The sequence below is a fragment of the Corvus cornix genome, chromosome 18 (genome assembly GCF_000738735.6).
Source record: "Corvus cornix cornix isolate S_Up_H32 chromosome 18, ASM73873v5, whole genome shotgun sequence".
Taxonomy (NCBI): domain Eukaryota; kingdom Metazoa; phylum Chordata; class Aves; order Passeriformes; family Corvidae; genus Corvus; species Corvus cornix.
Genome location: NC_046347.1, coordinates 1,269,791 through 1,291,436, shown reverse-complemented (window position 1 = coordinate 1,291,436; position 21,646 = coordinate 1,269,791). Strand labels below are relative to the sequence as shown.

General features: G+C 57.9%; 1 protein-coding gene across 1 annotated transcript in view; it reads right to left on the bottom strand.

Moving 5' to 3' along the window:
* SHISA6 (shisa family member 6) overlaps positions 1-5,766 on the bottom strand; it is a 182,913-nt gene extending 177,147 nt beyond the window's left edge. The window contains 5 exon segments of the mRNA XM_039562578.1: positions 4,567-4,720; positions 4,723-4,810; positions 4,812-4,958; positions 4,961-5,319; positions 5,601-5,766. Of these exon segments, the coding sequence (XP_039418512.1) occupies positions 4,567-4,720; positions 4,723-4,810; positions 4,812-4,958; positions 4,961-5,319; positions 5,601-5,766 (914 nt within the window).
* Positions 5,767-21,646: the final 15,880 nt, after the last annotated feature.

Below are 21,646 nucleotides of genomic sequence, written 5' to 3'. Positions count from 1 at the left end.
ATCTCAAACAGCAGGGCTGGAGAAAGGCACTCCTCATAACCTTCCCACCTGAAAGCAGCTCCCCCTCAGCAACCCCTCAGCAGGCACAGGGCCCCGCAGCTGTGGGGAGATGCAGCCTGCAGGAACAGAAACCCTCCTGCATGTCAAGCCAGGCTCACACAGACCAGCAGCCTCCTCGGATCTGTGGGCAAACAGATCCACTGCCTCTGGCTCCCGCTGGAATTCAGAGCCACGGAGTAGGAATGACAAGGAATGGATCGGTTTAACTGTGGTCTCTGCATGGGGAAAGGATGCTCATTTATAAAAGCTCTCAGTTATCACTCACGCAGCAGGAGATGCAAAGGCCAGAGAGAAGAGGAGCACAGATATCTTCCCTCTGCAGCAGCACAGATGCTGTGGGAGGAGGGTGAAGCGAAGCACTGGGCACACAGAGCCTGTTTCCCTTCTCCCTTTCACACCCCTCAGATGTGCTCCGTGCAAGGCCAGAGAAGGCCTTTGAGCAGGATACAGAGCTGGTTTGCTGGGAAAAACCCCAGCTGCTGCTTCCCAGGAGAGCAGCTGGGCTCCCACCAGTGCCCCAGGGCCAGCACTGCCACTGTGTCCCTGTGGCTCCGGCTGCCCAGTGGGAAGCACTTGGGATGTTTCAATCCCGAGCTGCAGACCACTCCCAGGTTCCAATCTGTGCATTCCCAGCTCAGCAGAGAGTGCAGCAACTGCTGCTGAGGCTAAACAGGGGTCATGGGGCTGGCTACATATGTGAATTATTTATGTTCTGTAGCGTGGGGATGCAGGGTCACGGCCACGGGATGACAACGTTCTGTGTCACCCCCTCTTGCTACAGAAAAACACACCCAGCTTTGGAAAGAACCAGCTGGTATTCCCTGTTCAAAGATTCCCTAACTCATCCCCATCCTGAAAGTAAAGCAAATACTTCTTAAATTTCACTTAAGAAATGCTCAAGGAAAGAAAACAACCCTGGCAATGAGATGAAAACAAACCATCCTCACCAATGCAGGAGAGAGCATCAGCACACACAGTATTGCCAGGTGTAATCCTGAGAAATCAGCCCCAGCCTCTACCTGGAGCCCAGCACGAGTCCTGGCTGTGTAACCCCAAAGCAAGAGGCAGCTCTATATGGCCAGGCTGCAAGGTCCTATAATTAGGAAAAAAATCAGTTCCATTGAAAGCATTACAAGAGTTTCTGTAAAATAGGAATATTTCAACTCCTGCTTTTCAAAGCACTTCTGCTTAACTGCTCTTAGAAACGACTGTCTCAGTTACTGCTGCTGCTGAGCCCAGAATCACAGCAGTGCCTGTGCTTTAAAGGGACGTGGCAGTGCCTGGAAACAGGAGCTGATTCCAGCTCGGAGCTGCACATGCAGCTCTCCGTGCACAGCCAGCCCTCCCTTCCACGGCACAGTGACAGCTCTCCTGTGAATTTGTAAACCCTCCTTCCATCAAAGGACATTACGTGAGCCCTGCCTCCCTCAAAATGCTCTTTCTAAGTGAGTTAATAAGGATTTTCTGTAAAAGCTGGGTGAGAAATGAGCAGAGGAATAACATCCACGCACGGCACTGCTCAGCGAGCATTTACGAGGAAGTAAAATTTCCAGTGTGATCCTGCTCGTGGTGGAGCGCAGAGAAGTCCTGACTGATCCTCCCTGGCTGTGGGATACTGGTCCCAAGAGGCTTTTTCCAGCCCCCTGTAACAAGTTCTGCTCATGCTGCTGCTCTCCTCCTCCCCGAGGAGGTTTAATGCACTCGCCATCACTACAGAGAATCATTCTGGGTGTTACACTTCACTCCAATTGACACGAGCTCAAACAGACAGAAATATCCGACCCCATCCTGCTTCCCTTCATCCTGGAACTCCTCAGCAGCTGTCAGAGACAAAGACAAATTCCTCTCCTTGTATTTACATTCTGCTTAGAGCACTGAGAGCGTTCAGCCTGATGCAGGAGATGCACTTCACAATATTGAAACCCTCGTGTGATGTTGATCAAGTTCAGGTAACACAGCTCTGAAAGGTATAATCTTTTACCAGCTACCATATTATAGAAGTCAATCAACTCCTTAAAATGCTCTGGAAGTCAAGCTTCCCAAGCACTCAATCTGCCATTCATACTTCCACACACAGGTGAATCATTTCACCAGAACTTATCCAAATAAAGCAAAGCAAGCATCAAAGAAATGAAAACATCAGGAATAATCCAGACAAGTCTGGCAACACTGGCTCTGATTTGCAAGGGTGAAGGATCCAACCCTGCAGCAGGCTGGAGCTGGAGCAGAAGTAACATATGGACATCCAACCCAGATTTCCAAATTTAGTGTGAAGATAAGGCCCAGGCAAAGTTGCCTTGAAGCCAGAAGAGCTGGGCAGCTGGGGAACCATCCCTGAGTTAACAAAAGACTTACAAGAGCCGATTTTCCGGCAAAGCCACTTGCAGGACCCTTTCCTCTCCACAGTTGTGTGTAGTTTTTAACACTGTGAAGTTATTTTCTCGCAGGGACCAGGGGCAGGTGGGATTTGGGATGGAATACATGGGCCAGACCCTCAGCAAATGTAAACCAGCCTCACTGTTTGTCCTCACTGCAGGGAGGAGTCTAAATAAAACACATCTTCCCAAATAATAGAAACTGTGTCACTCATCTCTTTTTCCTCGTAAAAAACTAGTATTTCTCCCCCCAGTCTCTCTTGATTGCAGCTGAAGTTCAGCCTTTGAAATTTGGTCAATGATTTCAATAGTTTTGATTAAATAATCTTCATTAAAATAATTTTTAGGAGGTATTATCAGCTAGAGTTAAAGTCTTTCCCCCTGGTGCTCACCACTGTTCTTCTAAAGAAGCCTCTCACCAATTTTTATGTTCAGACACAGGCAGCTCTCGGATTCATGGCACGCAAGCAGCACTCATCGTTTGGAGGGACTTTTTCATCATAAAATAAATATGAACCGAGAGAGAACGTGCATTTGTCCAAAAGGAGGATTGCCACAGACGCCCGAGCTTTTGCTTTGAAGCAGGATTTTCTGTGCCACGCCGAGCGTTCCCTGTCATTACAGCGCTGAACAACACCACTGCCGAGGGGACACCGAGCCACCTCTCCAGCCAGCAAGGGCAGAGTTCTCGGGATTTGGAGAGGGAACCAAATACAAAAGGGAACGTGCAGAGCTCTGCCTGCCACCGGCGCTTCCCCACGCAGCCCCAAGCGCCACACGGCGAAGGCACCACCCAGGGGGGTTCAGATCCATCCCCTCCACACTTCCGAAACTTCTCCCCTGGCCGGGCCGGGCAGGGCAGGACCCGCGGGGGTGCAGGGCTGTCCCCGGGGAGTGCAGGGGGAGCTGGGGGAGGCTTGGAGGGGAGCAGGGGGGTCTTGGGGGTTGCTGAGGATCCCGGGTGCAGGGGGGGAGTGCCGGGGGCAGGAGGGACGTGTCGGGGTCCCAGGGGCAGGGAACAGGGTGCAGGGAGGACGAGCCTGGGTGCTGGGGGGAGACTCCGGGGGGCAGGAGGGGGGGTGCTGGGGTGCGGGAGAAGAGAAGGGGGCTCCGAGGGGTAAAAGGGGCGTGCCGGGGTGCAGAGGGAGGTTCCGGGGGGAAGGAAAGGGGAGCCGAGGTGCCGGGGAACAGGACGGCGCTCCGGGAGAGAGAACGGGGATGCAGGAGGGACGTGCCGGGGTGCCGGGAACACCGAGGGACAGGGGGGGCGTGCCGGGGTGGCGGTAGGGGGTGCAGGGGACAGGAGGAGGGTGCTGGGGACAGGAGGGGTTGTCGGGGTGCCGGGGCCGGCTCGTGCGGAGCTCCGGGACGGGCGCTCGGCAGCGCGGAGCTGTCCGGGAGCTGTCCGGGAACGAGCCGGGAATTACCCGGGAGCTGTCCCGGAGCTGTCCGCGGAGGCCCGTGCTGAAGGCACGGGGAGGCTCCCGCAAACGCAGCCACGGGAGAAGAGCCACGGGGCACCAGGACAAGCCCCGAAGTGGGCAGTGGGATGGTCAGAGGGGTGCGGGTGCCCCTGGTCAGACCGCGGAAAGGAGGAACTCCTGGGCAGAGGATGGAAAGGCAAAATCCTTTGGCGGGTGGTGCAAAGAGGGAACCCTTGGACAGCCCTGGCACAGGGGGGAACCCTCGGATAAATGACTCACGGGGGGACCCCTCGAAGCGGAAGCACAATGGGAAATTGTTTGGACTGGTGGCACAAAAGGGGAGCCACTGGAGAGTCACGGCACTGGGGAAATCCTTGGAAGGGTGGAGCAGGGGAAACTCATGGTGAGCCAGAGCAAAGCATGGAGGCTCGAGTGGGCAGTTCAGAGGGACACTCCTTGGGCAGAGAGTGCGGTGGGACAACCCCTGGGCAGTGGTGTAAAAGCTGAGCCCTTGGACAGCGAGTCTAAAGGTGGAGTCCTTGGAGGGGCCATGCAATGGGGAACTCTTGGACAGGCTGCACACTTGGGAAACCCTTGGCTGGGCAGCGCAATGGCGAAACCCTTGAGCAGACTTTGCCAAGGGGGAACGCTCGGAGAGGGGCCGCCCCTGGGGACAAGGGGCGCTGGCAGCAGGGGAAGGAGCGCACCTGTGAATGTTCATCTCCCGGGGCGGGCGCCGCGCCTTGTCGTAGGCCACCTTGGCAAAGACGCCAGCGATGAGCACGAAGGCGATGGCCCCGCACGAGATGTAGACGGTGGCGTTGGTGCTGTCCTTGTCCGGGTCGTACTTGTTGGCGTCCCGTCGCCGCCGTCGCCGCCGTCGGCGGGCAGGGCGCCGCTGGCCGTGGTGGGGTGGGCCCACTCGGGGCTCTTGTAGTTGCGGCACAGGCCTCTGGTTGAGCTTCTCGGCGCGCTTGTTGCAGCAGAAGCGGTAGAAGCAGGTGCCGCAGCAGTAGCGGAAGCCCGTGAGGCTGTTGTTGCACTCGAACTCCTTGTCCCACTGCCCGCTCACGTCGTAGTACCCCCAGCACGTCTCGTGGCCGCCGGGGCCGAGCCCCCGCCGCCGCCCCCGCCTCCGGGGGGTGCCTTGCCGCCCCCCGCGCCCTTGCCGCGCCCGGGCAGCGCCGTGGGGGCGGCGGCCCCCGGGCCCGCCAGCGTCTGGTTGAGGAGCTCCTTGCCCGGTTTGGGGGTCCGCCGCGCCGCCGCCGCCCCCTGGGTCCGGTTGCCCTTGGCGCGGGGGGGTCCGGCCGCCTGCGCGGGCAGCAGCAGCAGCAGGGCCAGGAGCTGCAGGGACAGCAGGAGCAGCGGCAGCAGCAGGTGCCGCGGCCCATGGCGAGGGGCGAGGCGGGGGGCGCAGCGCGGGGGGCGCGGCGCGGGGGGCGCGGCGGGCGGGGTGGGGGCTCAGCGGCCGCGGCGCTGCCCCATGGAGCGGGGCGGGGGCGGGGGGTGCGGGCGGGGGGTCCCGCTGCTGCCGCGCTGGCTCCTCAGCGGCGGCTGCCCGGCGCCGGGCGCTTCATGCCGGCGCGCAGCGAGCGGCGGAGCCCGGCGGAGCGCGGCTCGAGGCGGCGGGGTCCCGGCGCTGCTCCGGCGAGGGGCTGCGAGAGACGGGGAGAGGGTGAGAGCGCGCCGCGCCCCGGGCACCCCGGCCCGCCCCGCCCGCCCGCCCCCGCCACGGCCTTACCATGCCGGAGCGGGACTGCAGCGGGGCCGCGGGGCTGCCCGCGCTCCTCGCCGAGCCGGGGGCGGAGCGGAGCGGCGCCGAGCCGGGCGCGGAGCAGGGGCGGGCGCCGAGCCGAGCCGGGCGCCGGGGAAGGGACCGCCCACCGCTGCCGGGCCGCTCCTGACATCACCGGGACCGCGCCGCGCCGCTCCGCCGGCACCCCGGCACCGCCGCCCGCCCGCCCGCCCGGGGCAGCGCGACCCGCGCCGCGCCCACAGCCCGACCCGCCCGCCCGGGGCAGCGCCGGCGCTCGGGGGGCTCCCGAGGGCCGCGGGGGGAAGGGGCCCGGGGCGGCGGTCCGTGTAGGTGTGTGTGGGATGCGGACCTTGTGCGTGTCCCCCGGGATGTGGCCCTGGCAGGGATGTGGTGAGTGGCCACTGTACCCATCCCTGGGGAGGCGGTCCTGGCAAGGATGAGCAGGGATGTGGTCCCTAAAGGTGCCTGTGGTGTGTGGACCCTCTGCCTCTCCCCGGGGGTGTGGTTCCGGCAGGGATGGGCAGGGATGGGGTCCCTATAGCTGTGTGTGGTGTATGGCCACTGTGGCCGTCCCTGGGGATGTGGCCCGTTCAGGGATGGACAGCATGCAGTCCCTAAAGGCGTGCGTGGCCCCTGTCCCTGGGACTCGGTCCCTGCAGAACGGATGTGGTTCTGCTGGATCAGTCCCCGTGGAGGGGCAGGGACAGCAGCGCCCCATGGGCAGACAGGGGCTCTGGTGGCTGTAGGTCTGCAGGCTGTACAGTCCCTGCCGGTTTGTGCACTGGGGATTGCTCCTGTAGGTGTGCACGGGTTCATGGATCGATGTGTGTGGGGAATAGGGTCCCTCTGGATGTTTGAGGGCTGCACAGACCCTGGGGGTGTGTGAGTTGCAGGGATGCCATGGGCACGTGCTGAGATGGTCCCTCTCGGTGTGTGGGAGGTACAGTCCCCACGGATGTGCATGAGCAGCACCTATCAATGTGCACAGATTGTTTGGGTTGGGGACCCTGGGGACACGTGCAGGCTCCTGGGGTCGATGGAGTGCAGGGTCTGTCCCCGCCAGTTCAGGGGCAGAGCTCCCTCCCCTCTCCAGAATCACAGGATATTCTGGGCTGGAAGACACTCACAAGGACCATCAAAGTCCAGCTCCTAGCCCTGCACAGGACACCAAACAACCCCAGCCTGTGTCTCCAGGAGGTTCCTGTCCCGGGGCAGTGCCCCCAGCACAACCTGGTGCTGGGCACACCCTGCCATCCCTGCACGGGGACGTGCCTCCCAGGCTTCCCAGGGATTGCTGCTCCCGCCCGGGGCTGTTGGCACCTCTCTGGGAAGGTGCCCTGGGTCCGGCTGAGTCCCAGTCCCTGCTCCCTGATGTGCTCGGGGTGGAGAGAGCAGCACCCCCACCCAGCCTGATACACTCCCCACTTCTTCCAAATATTCCCCCTCCAGGAGAGCTCTGGGATGCTGCAGGGATGGGCTGGCACTGCCCTGGGCTGCCCAGTGACCCGGGCACAGCCACCACAGGTTTGTTCTGGGCAAGATCCCTTCAGGCACAGCAGCTTTCACTGCTGTGAGCCGCGGCTAACAAGGCAGAATTTTCTCAAAGTCCTGGTGTTTCCCCCGTGTCCCACTGCAAACCCAACTAAAGCCTCTAGAAACCTTTCCTGGAGACAGCCAAGGTGCTGCCAGCTGTAAGGACATGCAGAGGACAGTGAGGAATCCCGGCAAGGAGGAGCATACAGAGATGGGAGCTGAAGGGATGCCCTGCAGCTGCAGGTGGGCAGTTTTCAGGAGAGCAGGGAATGCGGTGTAGGAGGAAGAGAGCAATGGAAAGGGAGAAGCACCCTTAAAAATCCCCTGATGTGCACCCTGTGGGAATCATTTCCTCAAGCTACAAGGTCTGAGTACCCACAGCTCGTCTGGTAACTCCCTTAGGAGAGCCCACGGACTGTGAGGTTGGCAAAGAAAGCTTTAGCTCTGCTGTCTAAAGCTGCTCTGGTGCTGGGGAACACCTGGGGAAATGGAAAATCCCCTCATTCCTCATGGAAGGGAGGCCTGTTACCCTGCCATGGCCTTGGAGTACCCGAGTTAAGGGAGGTGCCCAGGTTAATCCACACCATGGGGGGTCCCCAGGCCTCAGCAGTGCCTGACCCCAAAATCAAACCTGGGGCAGAAGGAAGCAGCCTAAGGCCAGCGTGGTCCCCCAGGAGGAGTTAGAGCTGGCTTAATGCACCCCTCTGAACCTCAATACCCTGAGCCCAGCTCCTCTGGCCTCCCCTTGGGGATAATTCTCCTGTTGTGAGGGACCTCCAACCCCCGACACCAAAGGTTGTAAAGCAGATTTGACTGATGAGGCCATCTCCGCACACTGTGGGCCTTCCAGCACATCCTCATCAATGGCCCCACAGAAAGCATCTTCAGCCCTGGGCTGAAACTCTGTCCCTGCTTCTCCAAAGCTTTACAAAGTGTGGGAGGCACCGGGATGGAACAATCCATGTCCTTCCCTCACCTGGCTGATCCCTGCACACCCACACAGGAGCGGAGGGCTCTGCAGTGGCTCTGCTCAGGGGAGGGGAGCTGCCACCAGGGAAACCCAGCGTCCTCTCCCAGGTGGGCAAGGCTCCCTGCTGAGGCAATCCGTGGGGAAAAGATCCCATGTTCCTGAGACACAAACAATTGTCAGACCCCCTTCCTCACACCAAACGTGACAAGGGCACAGAGGATGCCTGGTGAAACACTGAGTGTCAGCTTTTCTGCCCCACAGGATATTTGGGGCTGAGATTGGCTTTTCCTCCGTGCCTGCCCAGCCTCCAGAACCGGTTGAGCCTTGGGCTCCACGTGCTCCTCGGATGCCACCACGGCTTTATCACACGAAGGTGTTGGTGAAACCCCACCCAGATGCCTCTGCCGCCCACCTGCTCGATTTATCAACACCACCGAGCATGTAAAGGACAGAGCTTCCCTGGATCCCCGGTATAATCCCATTGCCTTGCCTGGAGCCAAAATACGGGAGAGAAAAAGCTGAAGCAAATGTGAAAAGAAGGAAAGAGTCCCTGAGGAGCAACGCCGGATTTCTGGGACTTTCCTGGGATTTGGAGCCGCGTTGCTGGCTGTGGAAGGGAAGGACAGAGGCTGAGATGCTTGTGGGGGAAAATGCCTGTGCTGCACTCCCCCCATGCCCGCGGAGCTGTGACAGCGGCTCGGTGACAGCGGCTCGGTGACAGCCCCGCTCCCCAGCTCCATCCCCACCTGGATGGGGGAAGTCACTCCCAAATCTCCAGCACTTTCTCTTTTATCTGCCGTCCCATCCTCCCCAGGCTGTTTTTGGCAGCGTGACTGGTCCAGAGCTGTTTTCTTGTTTATCTTCTTTGCCGGCTGCTTTCATCTCTGTGCCGGAGCTGCCGCGGCTGCAGGCAGGGAAGGGAAGTGCAGCTTCAGAAACTCCCGAAATCCAATTCCTCCCCAGCATCTTTCCCCTTTAGCCCCTTTTCCTGCCACCCCTCGTCGGCCTCTGATGACTTTGTGAGGAGTTTCTAATGAGCCTGATGTGCTCAAAAGCTGATTCCTCCTCATCAGGGGATTCGACTGTGACCGTGAATCTTCATTAAAATGAGCCCAGCACTCAGGACCTAATTTTTCTTCTAAAATTAATGTAGCTACAAAAAGCTCCTAATAGGAGTTTGGGGGATTGCTTCTGTGGAGCTGGATTCCTTCTTGCTTGAATAGGAATGGGTGGATCCCGAGCTTGTTCCAGGCTGCGTATTCCAGGTACAAGGCAGGCTGAATAGACAGAAAACCAGACAGAATAGAAAGCAGGGAAATGTGAGGGGAACAAGCAGGCTCAGGGACGGCAGGGCCTCACACAGGCAGGGCCAGATGTGATCAGCTTCTCCTGCAGCTTCTGAGCAGCTGCCTCAAAGGACAGGACAAGAAACCGGAGCAGAGCAGGGACATATCACCAGCTTGTCATGGCTGGTTTCTTCTCTGCTGCCTGAGAGGATTCTGTGGTTTGTGTGGTTTTGTACAGTTTGAGGAGCTGGGATTCTCTTTCCTCATGGGAACATCTGGTTTCTTTCTCCCTGTCCCCATCCCCTCAGCCCCGTGGCAGTGGCTGTCCCAGCTCTGTCCTGCAGCAGTGACGTGTCCCTGTCTCCTGTTCCTCGGGCAGGGGCTGCGGGAGGAGGCTGCCAGGCCAGGAGCAGATGGGAGGTGTGCCCAGCTCTGCAGACAAGGTGCCCACCTGTGCAGCAAAGGTGCCACCAGCACTCCTGGAGAGGTGCAGGGATGTCACTGAGGTATCCCCAGCATTGTCCAGGCACTTCAGCAACGCACTCCCTTCAAATGGAGCCATCTGTAAACAGAAGACAAAGGAACTTCTACAGCAAATGAGAAATTCCTCAGTATTTATCCAGCTCTGCTCACAGAGAAGTCTTTAGAAAGTGCTTTTACCCCTGCAATTCTGCAAACCCAGGGGTCCTTCCACTGTCCCAGGCTTCTCCAAGCCCTGTCCAGCCTGGCCTTGGACACTTCCAGGGATGCAGGGGCAGCCACAGCTGCTCTGGGCACCCTGTGCCAGAGAAGCACCCGCACAGGGAAGGATTTCTTCCTAACATCCAACCTAAATTTCCCCTTTTTCGGTTTGAAGCCATTGCCCCTTGTCCTGTCACTCCATCCTTACAAATCACCTCTCTCCATTTTTCTTGCAGGCTCCTTCCTGATATTAACAGAAACTCCAGCACAAGGGAACCCTCCAAGTATTCCCTACAAACTGTGGCATCCCCTGGGGATCCAGGGAGAAAGAAGGGAATGCAGAGACCTCAGCCTGGGCTTCCCCTTCACTGGTCTCTCCTGTGCAATGGTTCCTCCAGGCCTGCCAGTCTGGGAAAGACATTTGGAACTGCTTTGGCTTCCTGCCTTTGTCACTGCAAATTTGGGGCTTCTGCAGGGTGGCTGTTCCTCAGCCCGTGAAGGGCAGCACACACCTGAGTGTGGCACCAGACTGGGTATCAGGGGTTCATTTCCTTTATCCTGCTGCATGTGCACAGAAGGGAGAGCAGTGTGAGCTTTTCCTTTCCGTGTCATTACAGTCCCTGTTGTCATTTCCATCGCTGTCATGGCACAGCCTGTCACTGACACCGGGCAGGCTTCTCTCCCAGCTCCCAGCCAGGCACGGCTCCATCAGTGTCTCTGAGAGCCGGTTTTTCCCGGGATCTGGCACACCCAGCAGCGACTCTTCCATCCAGATTGCCCTGCAGCTCCAGGCACTCACCAGCAGCCAGCCTGAGCCAGGAGGATCCGGCCCAGCCAGCGGAGGAGCAGATGGAAGGAGCCAGGTTCAACATCCACACCTTGCACGGTCATTACCCAGCCAGGGCTGGATGCAGGTGATAACAGCAGAGAGATGAGAGCAATTAGCACGGATTTGATGATCCCAGGCTGCCTCCAATGTGACGCAGCGTTGTGACACTCAGAGAGCTCCCACACTGTAGCCCAACTGTCCCTGTGTCCACACCCACCTCAGCCAGGCCGCCCCGGACAACCCTGAGGTGATGTGAACGGGCATTTTCCTTCTCTCCAAACATCTCTTCCATCGGCTCTGACTCTCTTATCTGGATGTGTTCATCTAGCAGCAGAAACCAGGCACTCAAGGCCATGCAGGAGTGCATTTGCAGCCTGCCAGAGCCTGGCAGATGTGTGATCCCAGACCTCATGGTCTCACAGCTCACCCAGGGCTGCCCCTCGCCTCTGTCTGGGCAGCCTAAGGGGCATCGATGCCATCACAGCCCTGGGGCTCCCGAGGGGCAGCTCCGATCTCTGCTCCCTGGGACAGGGACAGCACCCAGGGAGCGGCTGGAGCTGGGCCAGGGCAGGCTCAGGCTGAGATCAGGGAAAGGTTCTTCCCCCAGAGGGTGCTGGGCACTGCCCAGGCTCCCCAGGGAATGGGCACGGCCCCGAGGCTGCCAGAGCTCCAGGAGCGTTGGGACAGCGCTGCCAGGGATGCCCAGGGTGGGGTTGTTGGGGTGTCTGGGCAGGGCCAGGAGCTGCACTGGGTGTTCCTGTGGGTCCTTTCCAGCTCAGGATATTCCTGCATTCCAAGTGCAGGGCTCACGCCGCGGCCCAATAAAGACACAGGAGTTTTCCAGGAGAGCTCCTGCCCGGTGCCAGCCCCTCCCTCAGCCCCGGTGCCAGGCAGGCAGATTTGTGCAGAAAGAAAATGAGTTCCTGAGGCACGACAGGGATTTCAGAGGGAGTGACACATCTGCTCCAGGCTCCCTGAGTCCCTCTGTTTCTCTTTACAGGTGAATTTTACACCTTTTCTAAAATCCCCAGGGACGAGCCAGTTCTTCCCAGTCATTCATGGGCCGGGTGAATGACTGGAAAATGGGAGGATTCAAAAGTCTTTTGAAACGAGCTGAGAGCTCTCTGAAATTAGGATATTTTTCAAGGCGGAGAGGGAGACCAAAGCAAGCTGAACCCCAGGCTGGCACAATTGAGCAAAGAGTGTGGGATGGGAGCACGGCGTGCGCGGCAGGGCGGGGCAGTCCTTGCCTTGGGCAGGAACAATCGCAAATCCCGAGCAGGGGGCAGTGGGAGGAAGGGCTCCGGCGTGCTGGAGGCAGGCACTGCTCAGGCAGGGTGCTCCTGGCTTAATGGGAATTCTTTTCCTTAGATCTTTGTGCTGCTGCCAATTCACTCGTCTGGGCAGACAAAGGAGCACTTCAGGAGTGCGATCGCTGCTGCCTGCAGCCAACACAGTGGCCCCGGAGCAGCCCAGGAGAGGAGGAGAGAGCATCCCAACGGGGCAAGGAGCAGGTTCTGTCAGGACTTCTGGCTCTGTGGACACCAAAATTCTTCAGAAAACTGCGTAATTCCAGAGAAATTATCGTAAAATCATGGAGTGGTTTGGGTCGGAAGGGACCTTAAAGCCCATCCAGTGCACCCCTGGGCTACATGAGGTGCTCTGAACCTACCTGGGCAGCTCTTAGAAGAGAGCGTTGAGGGAAATAAACTTGGTGGTGAGAAACCAGACCCTGTAATAACAGAAAACTTGAATGGAAAGGTGAAGGATTCCTGGACAGTGTGACCAGCAACGAAGAACTCAGCACAGTGGTGAGGTAATGTGGGATCTCTTGGAGACAAAGAGTCCCAGCTTTGGTATCGGGCAGAGCTGGCTGAACTGCCTCTGGCAGCACAGGAACACTCGGAATGCTGGATAGATCCCTGCTCTGCTCTGCTCTGCAGTCACCATGCAGGCAGGAGGGTCACCATGGTCAGCCAGCAGAGCCACTGCTCCTGCCCTGCCCAGGACACAGGGAACTCTCAGGCCTCTCTCCCAGCATTTAGCCAACATCTGAGACTGGGTTTGTGCTGGAGACTCTCCCCTGCCTGAATCCCCTGCTGCAGCTGCCCCCTGATGTGGGATAACCTGCACTGATTTATCCTGGCTTGGTTTGCAAGAGCCAGGACAGCCCAGAAGCCTTTGGCACGGGGCAGTGTCGGCCCCTCACTGGAGGGATTCCTGCTCTGGAGCACTGGGGAACCCATGGACACATCCCGTGAGTGAGTGAAGCGGGGGACACCAAGTGGCATCCACAAATTCGGGGCTGGAGGGCCGGGAACCCACACTTTTTTTTGCAGAGCTGTGTGTGGACTGAATCATGGAATTCCAAGCTCTCCTCACTCCAGCAGCTCCCTCGTTCCCACTGCACAGCCCTGAGCAGGATCTGCACCTCCCTGTTTCTCCGTGGAAGCAGAGAAGGAGGTGCTGGGACCACAGGCTGCTCTCCCTGTGCCTGGGAAACGATTAGCAAACATGCCTGGGTCTGAAACCTCCCCATTCCACTTTTATTAATTCTCCCTTTGCAATAATCCTCAATATGCTTCGTTTACATTCAACGAGCAAGAGGGGAGCACTGCCTTAGTTAATTTAACTCCCACAAATTCCCATCTCTGCTGGGGAGAGATTGTGCTTCCTCGCAGATAAAGCAGCTTCTTCATATTTCAAAAGGTTAGAGATTAGATCTGCTTACTGCTACACTTTTATTAAAATTCCTATTTACATTTTTTTTTACATTGATACAATTACAGAAAAGGTAGAAAGAAAACGTTGGAGCCAGAGCAACCCCTGCACACCGGAATATCCCTCAGCCTGTACATGCATGGATGTGGCAGGGGAGAGCCCTGATTGCTGTTCCTGCAGACGGGCAGGAGGAGCTGCCTGTCCTTCTCCTCCTGCTCCTCCTTCTCCTCCTTCTGCCCCATGTGCTGAGGGCTCGGAAGTAGCACAAAACCTGACCACAAACCTGACTGATTCCCTCAGGCCTGCAGCAAGAGGGAAGCTGCACAAGAAGGCTCCAGAGTGACCTTATTGAAGCCTTTCAGTGCCTGAAGGGGCTCCAGGAGAGCTGCAGAGGGACTTGGGACAAGGGATGGAGGGACAGGACCCAGGGAATGGCTTCCCACTGCCAGAGGGCAGGGCTGGGTGGGATATTGGGCAGGAATTGTTCCTTGTGAGGGTGCCAGGCCCTGGCACAGGGTGCCCAGAGCAGCTGTGGCTGCCCCTGGATCCCTGGCAGTGCCCAAGGCCAGGCTGGACATTGGGGCTGGGAGCAGCCTGGGACAGTGGGAGGGGCCATGGCAGGGGTGGCACTGGGTGGGCTTTAAGGTCCCTTCCCATCCAAACCATTCTGGGATTCTGTGATTCGATGGCTGAGAAGCAGCAGCAGCTTCAAATCCCTGCTCCAGGGGCTGCATCCTTGGTCACCACACGGGGCCCTGGGCAGTGCCCTCAGGCCAGAGCACACTGGCCTGGCAGGGGGAAGGCAGGGCTGGCTCCAGAGCTGGCCATGGCTGGGAATTCCCTCCCTGGGCTGGAGGAGGAAGCCTTTAAAAATGCAGGAGCCTCAGTGAGGCAGCAGCTGCTGCTGGCCCGGGGGATGTGCAGAGCCCAGAGGCCGCAGGGTCCCTGTGTGCTCTCCACAGCTTCACTCGAGGTGTCACCCACAGACCTCAGGATCAGCTGGTTGGTGGTGTCTTGGGGACCTGGAGGTGCTGCTGTCAGGCCCTTGGGTGCCTTGGGGGGTGGTGTGGGGTGACCAGCAGCCAGTGGCTTCCTTGGCTCCTCGTGGCTGCTCCTTTCAGCTGGGTGTCACCAGCCTCAGGCTCACAGAGACTTTGCAGGGACAGCGTTTGGGACAAGCGGCTTCTCCTCCCCGCTGGCCTCCCCTGGCTGTTACCCAGAGCTCTGCCTCTCCCCGTCGTGGCCTTTTGGCAGCGCCCAGGCAGTGGCACAGGGGGAATTTGGTGCTGTTTGTCCATTCCCTGTCTCCCCAGAAGAAACAGCTGGAATGTCTTGAGCTGCATGACAATCATGAAATATCCTGGGTTGGATGGATCCCACCAGCATCCAGGGAGGTGTGGCTGGATTTCATCTTGGTGGACGTGAGGGTGGGCTACAGCTCCACAGCCTCCATCCTGTAATTCCCCTTTCACCTCCACAGCAGCGTTCCGAGGGAAAGCTCCCACGGAGGGACCCGTGCAGATCATTTTGTGCCTCATCAAATGTGCTCTGGGAAGGACGGGAACGTCTGAGGACTCTGCCTGGGATGCTGTCACGGCACCGAGGACAGGAGGAAAGAACAACACATTTAATTGACTCAGGGGGAGATATTTAGGTCGGTGGATCTGTAATTACCTGTGCTGGAGGCTGGCCAGGACTCCGGCTTTAACACCCCTGCTTGGATGAATCTTGTGGAACGTGAGCAGGAAATCACAAAAGAAGCCCCTGCTCTCCTTTGTGGGGTTTCAGAGACATTTCCTGCAATTTGGCTCCTCAGAAAAGGGGTCAAGATGTCTTCTGGCTTTCATCAACAACAAAGAAGCCCTTTGCTCTCTGTGAGGGAAGATTCTGAGTTCTCGGGAGCAGCACAAGCCTTCCAAGGCATTTTGATGTTTCCTAAACAAAGTGGGAGGAGGTGGATCTGTGGGAGCTGTGCCTGTCTCACCAGTGTCACCCCACCTGGCATCGCAGATTTCTCCCAGAGAAACTCCTCTGGGTGTGGAGAGGGGAGAAAATGAGGTTGAAACTGCAGCTGTGTGGAAGCTTCTGCAGACCAGGAATGCCTGGTGGGAGTCAAAGGAGCTTTGTTGGGTCTTTAGGATTGAAAATCGAGGGTGATGACAGCCAAAAATCACGGGAAAGGTCCAGATCAGAAATGGAAAATGTTTGGAGTGGATGTTGGGAAGAAATTGTTCCCTGTGAGGGTGGGGAGGCCCTGGCACAGGGAAGGTGTGGCTGCCCCATCCTTGCAAGTGTCCAAGGGCAGGTTGGAGCAGCCTGGGATGGTGGAAGGTGTCCCTGCCCATGGTAAGGGGTGGAACTGGACCTGCTGTCAGTGAGGAGTGAGGTGCCACCTTCCAACAGCAGCTCAGGTTTCTCCCCTCCTCTTAACCCCCAGCACTAAGGGAATCTATCAGGAGAAAAGTGGGTGCTTGGCATGGAAATTTCCCGAGGAGTGCTGAGGTTTGCTCTGTGATGCGAAGCCCGCAGGGAAACAGAGCCAGCGGAGCACGGCAGGCTCCAGCTGGGAGCACGTACTGAGCACTGCGCTGGTGGGGAACTCGTTGCCACAAGAAATACAGCCGGGTTGGAAAGGCTGTCGGGCAAATCCACCCCGACTAACACCCCCAGGGCTGTTAGGCACTAATGCAGCTCCTGTCTGAGGAGATCTCTGAGGCTCAGCCTGCCTGGAGCCTGCAGGCACGCGAGGAGCTGTGGATTTCTTTCCTTCTTTCCTTTCCCTAAGGACTGCAGCTGGATTATGTCGGAAACTCCCAGGATTTTGTTGGGCCAGGGCTCTCCAATGTGCCAGTGCTGCCCAGTGCCGGGGGATTTCATGCTCGAGAGGCAGCAAGGCACATCCAGGGCTCTGCAGGCTTCCTGCAGCATGTCCTGTCCCCCTGTGACATGGAGGGACATTTGAAAGGGGCAGGAACCACCTGGGAGCTGTGTTGGGACCCCTTTTCCCAGAGACTGGAGATCTTTGTTCCCCCAGGGGTTCCCAGGCCTTTTTGCCCTGCTCTGGGCTCAGTCCCTGTGCCCTGCTGGCCCTGCCCTCCCTCTCTGAGCAGCGTTAACCCACAGCCAGGCTCACAGGTAGCAAACACCACTTCATTAAGTTCCTTGGAGGAGGATTTCCTTGGGCTGGGAGCTCTCCTTAGTGAGAGCAGACAGGGGCTGGGGAAAAGAGCCCATCACACAAACCCTGGCCCTGGTGAGCTCAGCTTTGCCCCTCAGGTGTCAGAGCCAGACAGTTCCAGGCCAGCCAAACCCTGTGCCCCAGGACAGAGCAGCTAAAAGGCTCCTTCATCCCCCAAAGAATGGCCTGGCCATTTCTTTCTGCTCTGTCACCTGCAGGAATAAAAGCTTTGACCTCTGCTGACAAATCCTTTTTCAGGGAGAACAGCAAAACTCCTGAGGCCAAGGGGGGATGAGCCGTGCTGAGGGACACTGCCCACTCCTCGAGTCTGCAGCAAGCAGAGCGAAACTGTTGGTAAATGTTATAAAACACAGAAGCTATTGGAGTAAATCTGAGCTGTGATGGAGTGATCAACTGTGGGATGAGTTCCAGGGACAAAATGCCATCAGCACAGGCAATGTGTTTCTGCTCTTCTCGGAAGAGCAAGCACGAAGCTCCCTTCCCACCCCCGGAAATAACCAGCTGGATTTTTCAGGATGCACAAGCAATAGGTCTTTTCTAGCTTTACTAACCCAAGGATAATGATGGTCTCTTGATCTTCATTTTTCTCCGGCAAAACAAACAAAATTACACACGTTTGCTGCCCTCCCTTAAACTCCCAGGCTGCTCTTTCTCCTCCACCCTTTCCCCACCAGCTCCAGCCTCGCTCTCTGCCCGCCTGCCTTTATTTTCCTATTTATGTTTTAAGGAGATGCATTAAATTTTCAGGGATTCTCCGGGGCGCAGCAGAGGTAGTAATTTGATTTATGAAATTCATTTGCCGGCAGTTGCGTGCCAACAGCTCGTCCCCAGTGCTGTGTCACAGCTGCTGCCCCTCTGGGCTGCAGGGACACATGGAGAGGGGCAGGTGTGTGGGAGCAGCTCCACGCTGCTGCTGCTGCCCAGTTCCCGCTGCATTCCCGGCAAAGATCCCGCTTCCAGCTCCGCTGCTGGATCCCAGACAGGTTTGGGTGGGGGCGAAAGAGCACAGGGTGACAAGGCTGAGGGACAGAGCCCTCTTCTCCTGCTGGGAGATGTCTCTGCTCTGCTTTCAGCACAGGATCCTGCTGGGGAAGCCTCCCCAGGAGCGTTGTCCACACATGGCTGCTGCTGGACAAGGCTGAGGTCACAGCGAGCCACCTCTGATGGAGTTTCAGCAGGGCAAAATTCAGCTGAGGAAAAACCAGATGTGGCACTGAGAACGCTCCAGCCCACACCCAGAGGCAGCCCTGGGGCTCCCAGAAGTATCTCCTGGAAGTGGCAATCCAGGAGCTCCAAATGCCGCCAGCAGCAGCAGCTCCCTGCTCGCAGAAGAAAGGAGTGTCCTGGGACAGGCTGAAAAGCAGCAGCACTCCCCAGTAACACCAGAACGCTGCTGGAACACCCGAGCACGGCAGGCTGAGAGATGGGAAACACCTGGAGGGATCTGGAGACACAGTTTGGTATCTCCAGCTCTGGTTGAGCACAGCACAAAACATCTTCATCTTGCAGGAACTGCGTCCAGCCTGGGCATCCTGAGAGGCTGGGAGAGCTGGGAATGTTCAGCCTGGAGAGGAGAAGGTTGTGTGGAGACCTCAGAGCCCCTTCCGGGGTCTGAAGGTGCTGCAGGGAAATGGGAGAGGGACCTTGTGAGGAACTGAGTGACAGGACAAGGGGTTCAGACTGAAAGAGGGGACATTTAGGTTGGATATTGGAAGGAATCCTTCCCTGTGAGGGTGCCAGGCCCTGGCACAGGGTGCCCAGAGCAGCTGGGGCTGCCCCTGGATCCCTGGCAGTGCCCAAGGCCAGGCTGGACATTGGGGCTTGGAGCAGCCTGGGACAGTGGGAGGTGTCCCTGCCATGGCAGGGGTGGCACTGGATGGACTTTAAGGTCCCTTCAAACCCAAACCATTCTGGGATTCTGTGATCTCCACCCACCCAGGGGAGGGTCTGCTGTGAGCATGAGCCCCCGCACAGCTCTGAGCAAGGGAGAGCCAGGGCTGGGGGCAGGTGACCTGTGCCCCTCTCTTCTGCTCTTTTCGGGGCAGAGCCAAAGCCCAGGTGGTACCTCAGGAGTCTCTGCCCTCTGGAATTTCCTCCTCACTGAGCTCCCAGCTCCCAGCCAGGTCGGCTTTGACCCTCCCGGTGCCACCAGGCACCCACAGGCTCGCCCCTCTTGGGGCCCGGAGTGTCCCCTCAGCTGGATGCAGGGGTTGGGCTCAGTGCTCTGTAGGACGGTCACTGGGTTTGCTAAAGCACAGCAGATCGTCACTGGGAAGGTCCCCTCGTGCCCAGGGACAGCGAGGGGGGCAAGGCAGGGTCCCTCAGCAGCGCTCCCCCATCCCCTGCCCTCATTATTCAGCCATTAATTAGTCCTTGCCGTTATTATTTACTTATCAGCTCGTTATTAGTCACACACAGCCGCGTCCCCTCGACACTCGCTTTGTTCTTGGAGGAGATTAGATCAGCCGGGTTGTTCCCTTGTTTACAGACGCGCTGTAATCCCAACCGCCTCCCTTCGGTGCTTAATGAAGGTATTTACTCTAAATTGTTTGCCGGGATTTTCTCCTACAGCTGAGGGAGAAGAAGGGTTTGGAGCAGGGTTATTTCATTCCAATGGTTTGTATTAATTGATATTTTAGATCAAATGGAGGAGACTTAACTGGCCTGAGTGGTTGTTACCTCTGAGGCTGTGGCTTTGCTCGGAGGAATGAAACTGATGAATTTTGTTGCAGACACCGACAGGGATTTGAGCTCAAATAACAAATCCTCAGTGCGGCCACAACAACGAGCACCAGGGAGATGGGAATGAGCCGCTACACCCCTGCCATGGCCTGGGGATGGGAACGAGCCATCACACCTCGGAATAATCCACCCAGGGTCTCATTCCCAGCACCGGGAAACATTTGGAAAAGTTGCTGCCATCATGAAGCTCGGCTGCCAACAGCCAGTGCTGCTTCCTCAGCATCACCTGGGGACAGCAGGTGCCCACCCATGGGGACACCCAGCCCCCTGGCAGGAGGGGTGGCGGCTGTCCCTGCTCAGGGGAAGGTGCCCCAGCTCCCCACCAGCCCTGTCCCCTCCCAGCTCTGCCTGAGGGCCATCCCTGGGAGCAGCCCCAGCCGTGTGGGGGACACCAGCTCTCCCCCGGCTCTCAGCAGCTGCGACAGGGTCGCTGTCCCCAGGTGATGATGCTGTGTCACAGCCCAGGAGTCCTGGGCAGCTCCTGGAGGATGGAACAGAAGCTGAAGCACACGCAGTGAAAAAAGGATCAATCCCTGCTTCTCTGGGCTGCAAAGCAAAGCCAAACCGCTCCCCCGGAGCACAGCACTGCAGGGGGGTTGCCACCTCCCCGCAGCTCGTGGCTTCCCCAGCTCCGGACACCTCCGGACAGGCGTCACCACAGGCTTGGGAGAAGGAATGGATCCAGCCAAGAGCCAAAACCATTGCCAGGCCAGCCCCAAGCCAAGAGCAGGATTCCATGTGCTGCTGAGTAAATGCCTGTGCTAAGAATAGCTCCTTCCAGCCCTGCTGCTCACCCACCTTATCCTGCTCCAATTACCTGCCTTAATTTACTCCAGCTGTTCCTCCAGAACTCCATGATCTATTTTCTACCCCCTCCCGGTTCCTCCTTGATTTCCCTGTGTATTTTAACATTCCCTATTCGTTTCTGTCTGGAAGTGCCTCTCCTGACAGGAAGGCTCCTTCCAGCGCCTCTGTATTCCTGGTCCTTCCCTTTCCCATCCGCTCTCAGCAGGCTCTGCAGCACATCCAGCTGCTGGCAGCACGCTGGATCCCTGCGGAATGCATTCATCCCAGGAAGCACTTGTTCCTGAATGAAGCTTATTGTCCATTCTCGTCGCTCTCAGCAGACAGGTTTGAGGAGGAAAATCGCAGTCTGAGTTCCTGATGCTCCACTGGAAACCTGGCTCAGCCGTGATTTCCCAAATAAGGGAAATTTCTCCTCTCCCAGTCCTGTCTGGATGGGAATCCTTGTTCCCAGAGCAGGGCCATGGCACTGTGGCTGTCACTCGGAGGGGCAGGGCCAGCCCACGGTGCTGTTCCCTAATTTCGTATTTTGAGAGGGAAAAAATGGTGACAGGGACAGATTTTGGTACAGCTGGAGCTGCAAAGCTGCTCAGCTCCAGGGATGATTCCCAGCATGGATCTGATCTTCCTTCCCTCTCCACAAGCCTTTCACTGCCAGGACCGGGAGCAGGAGGAAGTAAAACAATCCAGATTCCAGATGGAAGAGGCTGAAAGCAGGGTGGGATAGGGATGGGATGGAAAAGGGAGCAGGTGGGATTGGGTGGGAGCAGATGGGAGCAGATGGGAGTGGGATGGGAGTGGGATGGGAGTGGGTGAGAGTAGGATGCAATCAGGTGGGAGTGGGATGGGATCGGTTGGGATTGGGTGGGATAGAGATGGGATGGGAATGGGATGGGGTGAGAGCAGATGGGAACATGTGAGAGCGGGATGGGATCAGGAGAGTGGGATCAGGGTGGGAGCGGGAGGGAGCAGGTGGCAGTGGGATTGGAGTGGGTGTGATTGGGTGAGATGGGAATGGGATTGGTTGGGATCAGGGTGGAATGGGAATGGGATCAGGTGGGGTCAGATGGGATTGGGGTGAGACTGGGTGGGACGGGGATGGGTTCAGGGATGGGATCGGGTGGGATCAGGGATGAGGGATCAGGGATGGGATCAGGGGTGATGGGATGGGATCAGGGATGGGCTCGGCCGTCCTGGAGCAGCGCCCGGAGGCGGTGGCCCGGGGCCAGCACCGCTAGGGGGCAGTAACGCACCGCCCGCGGCACC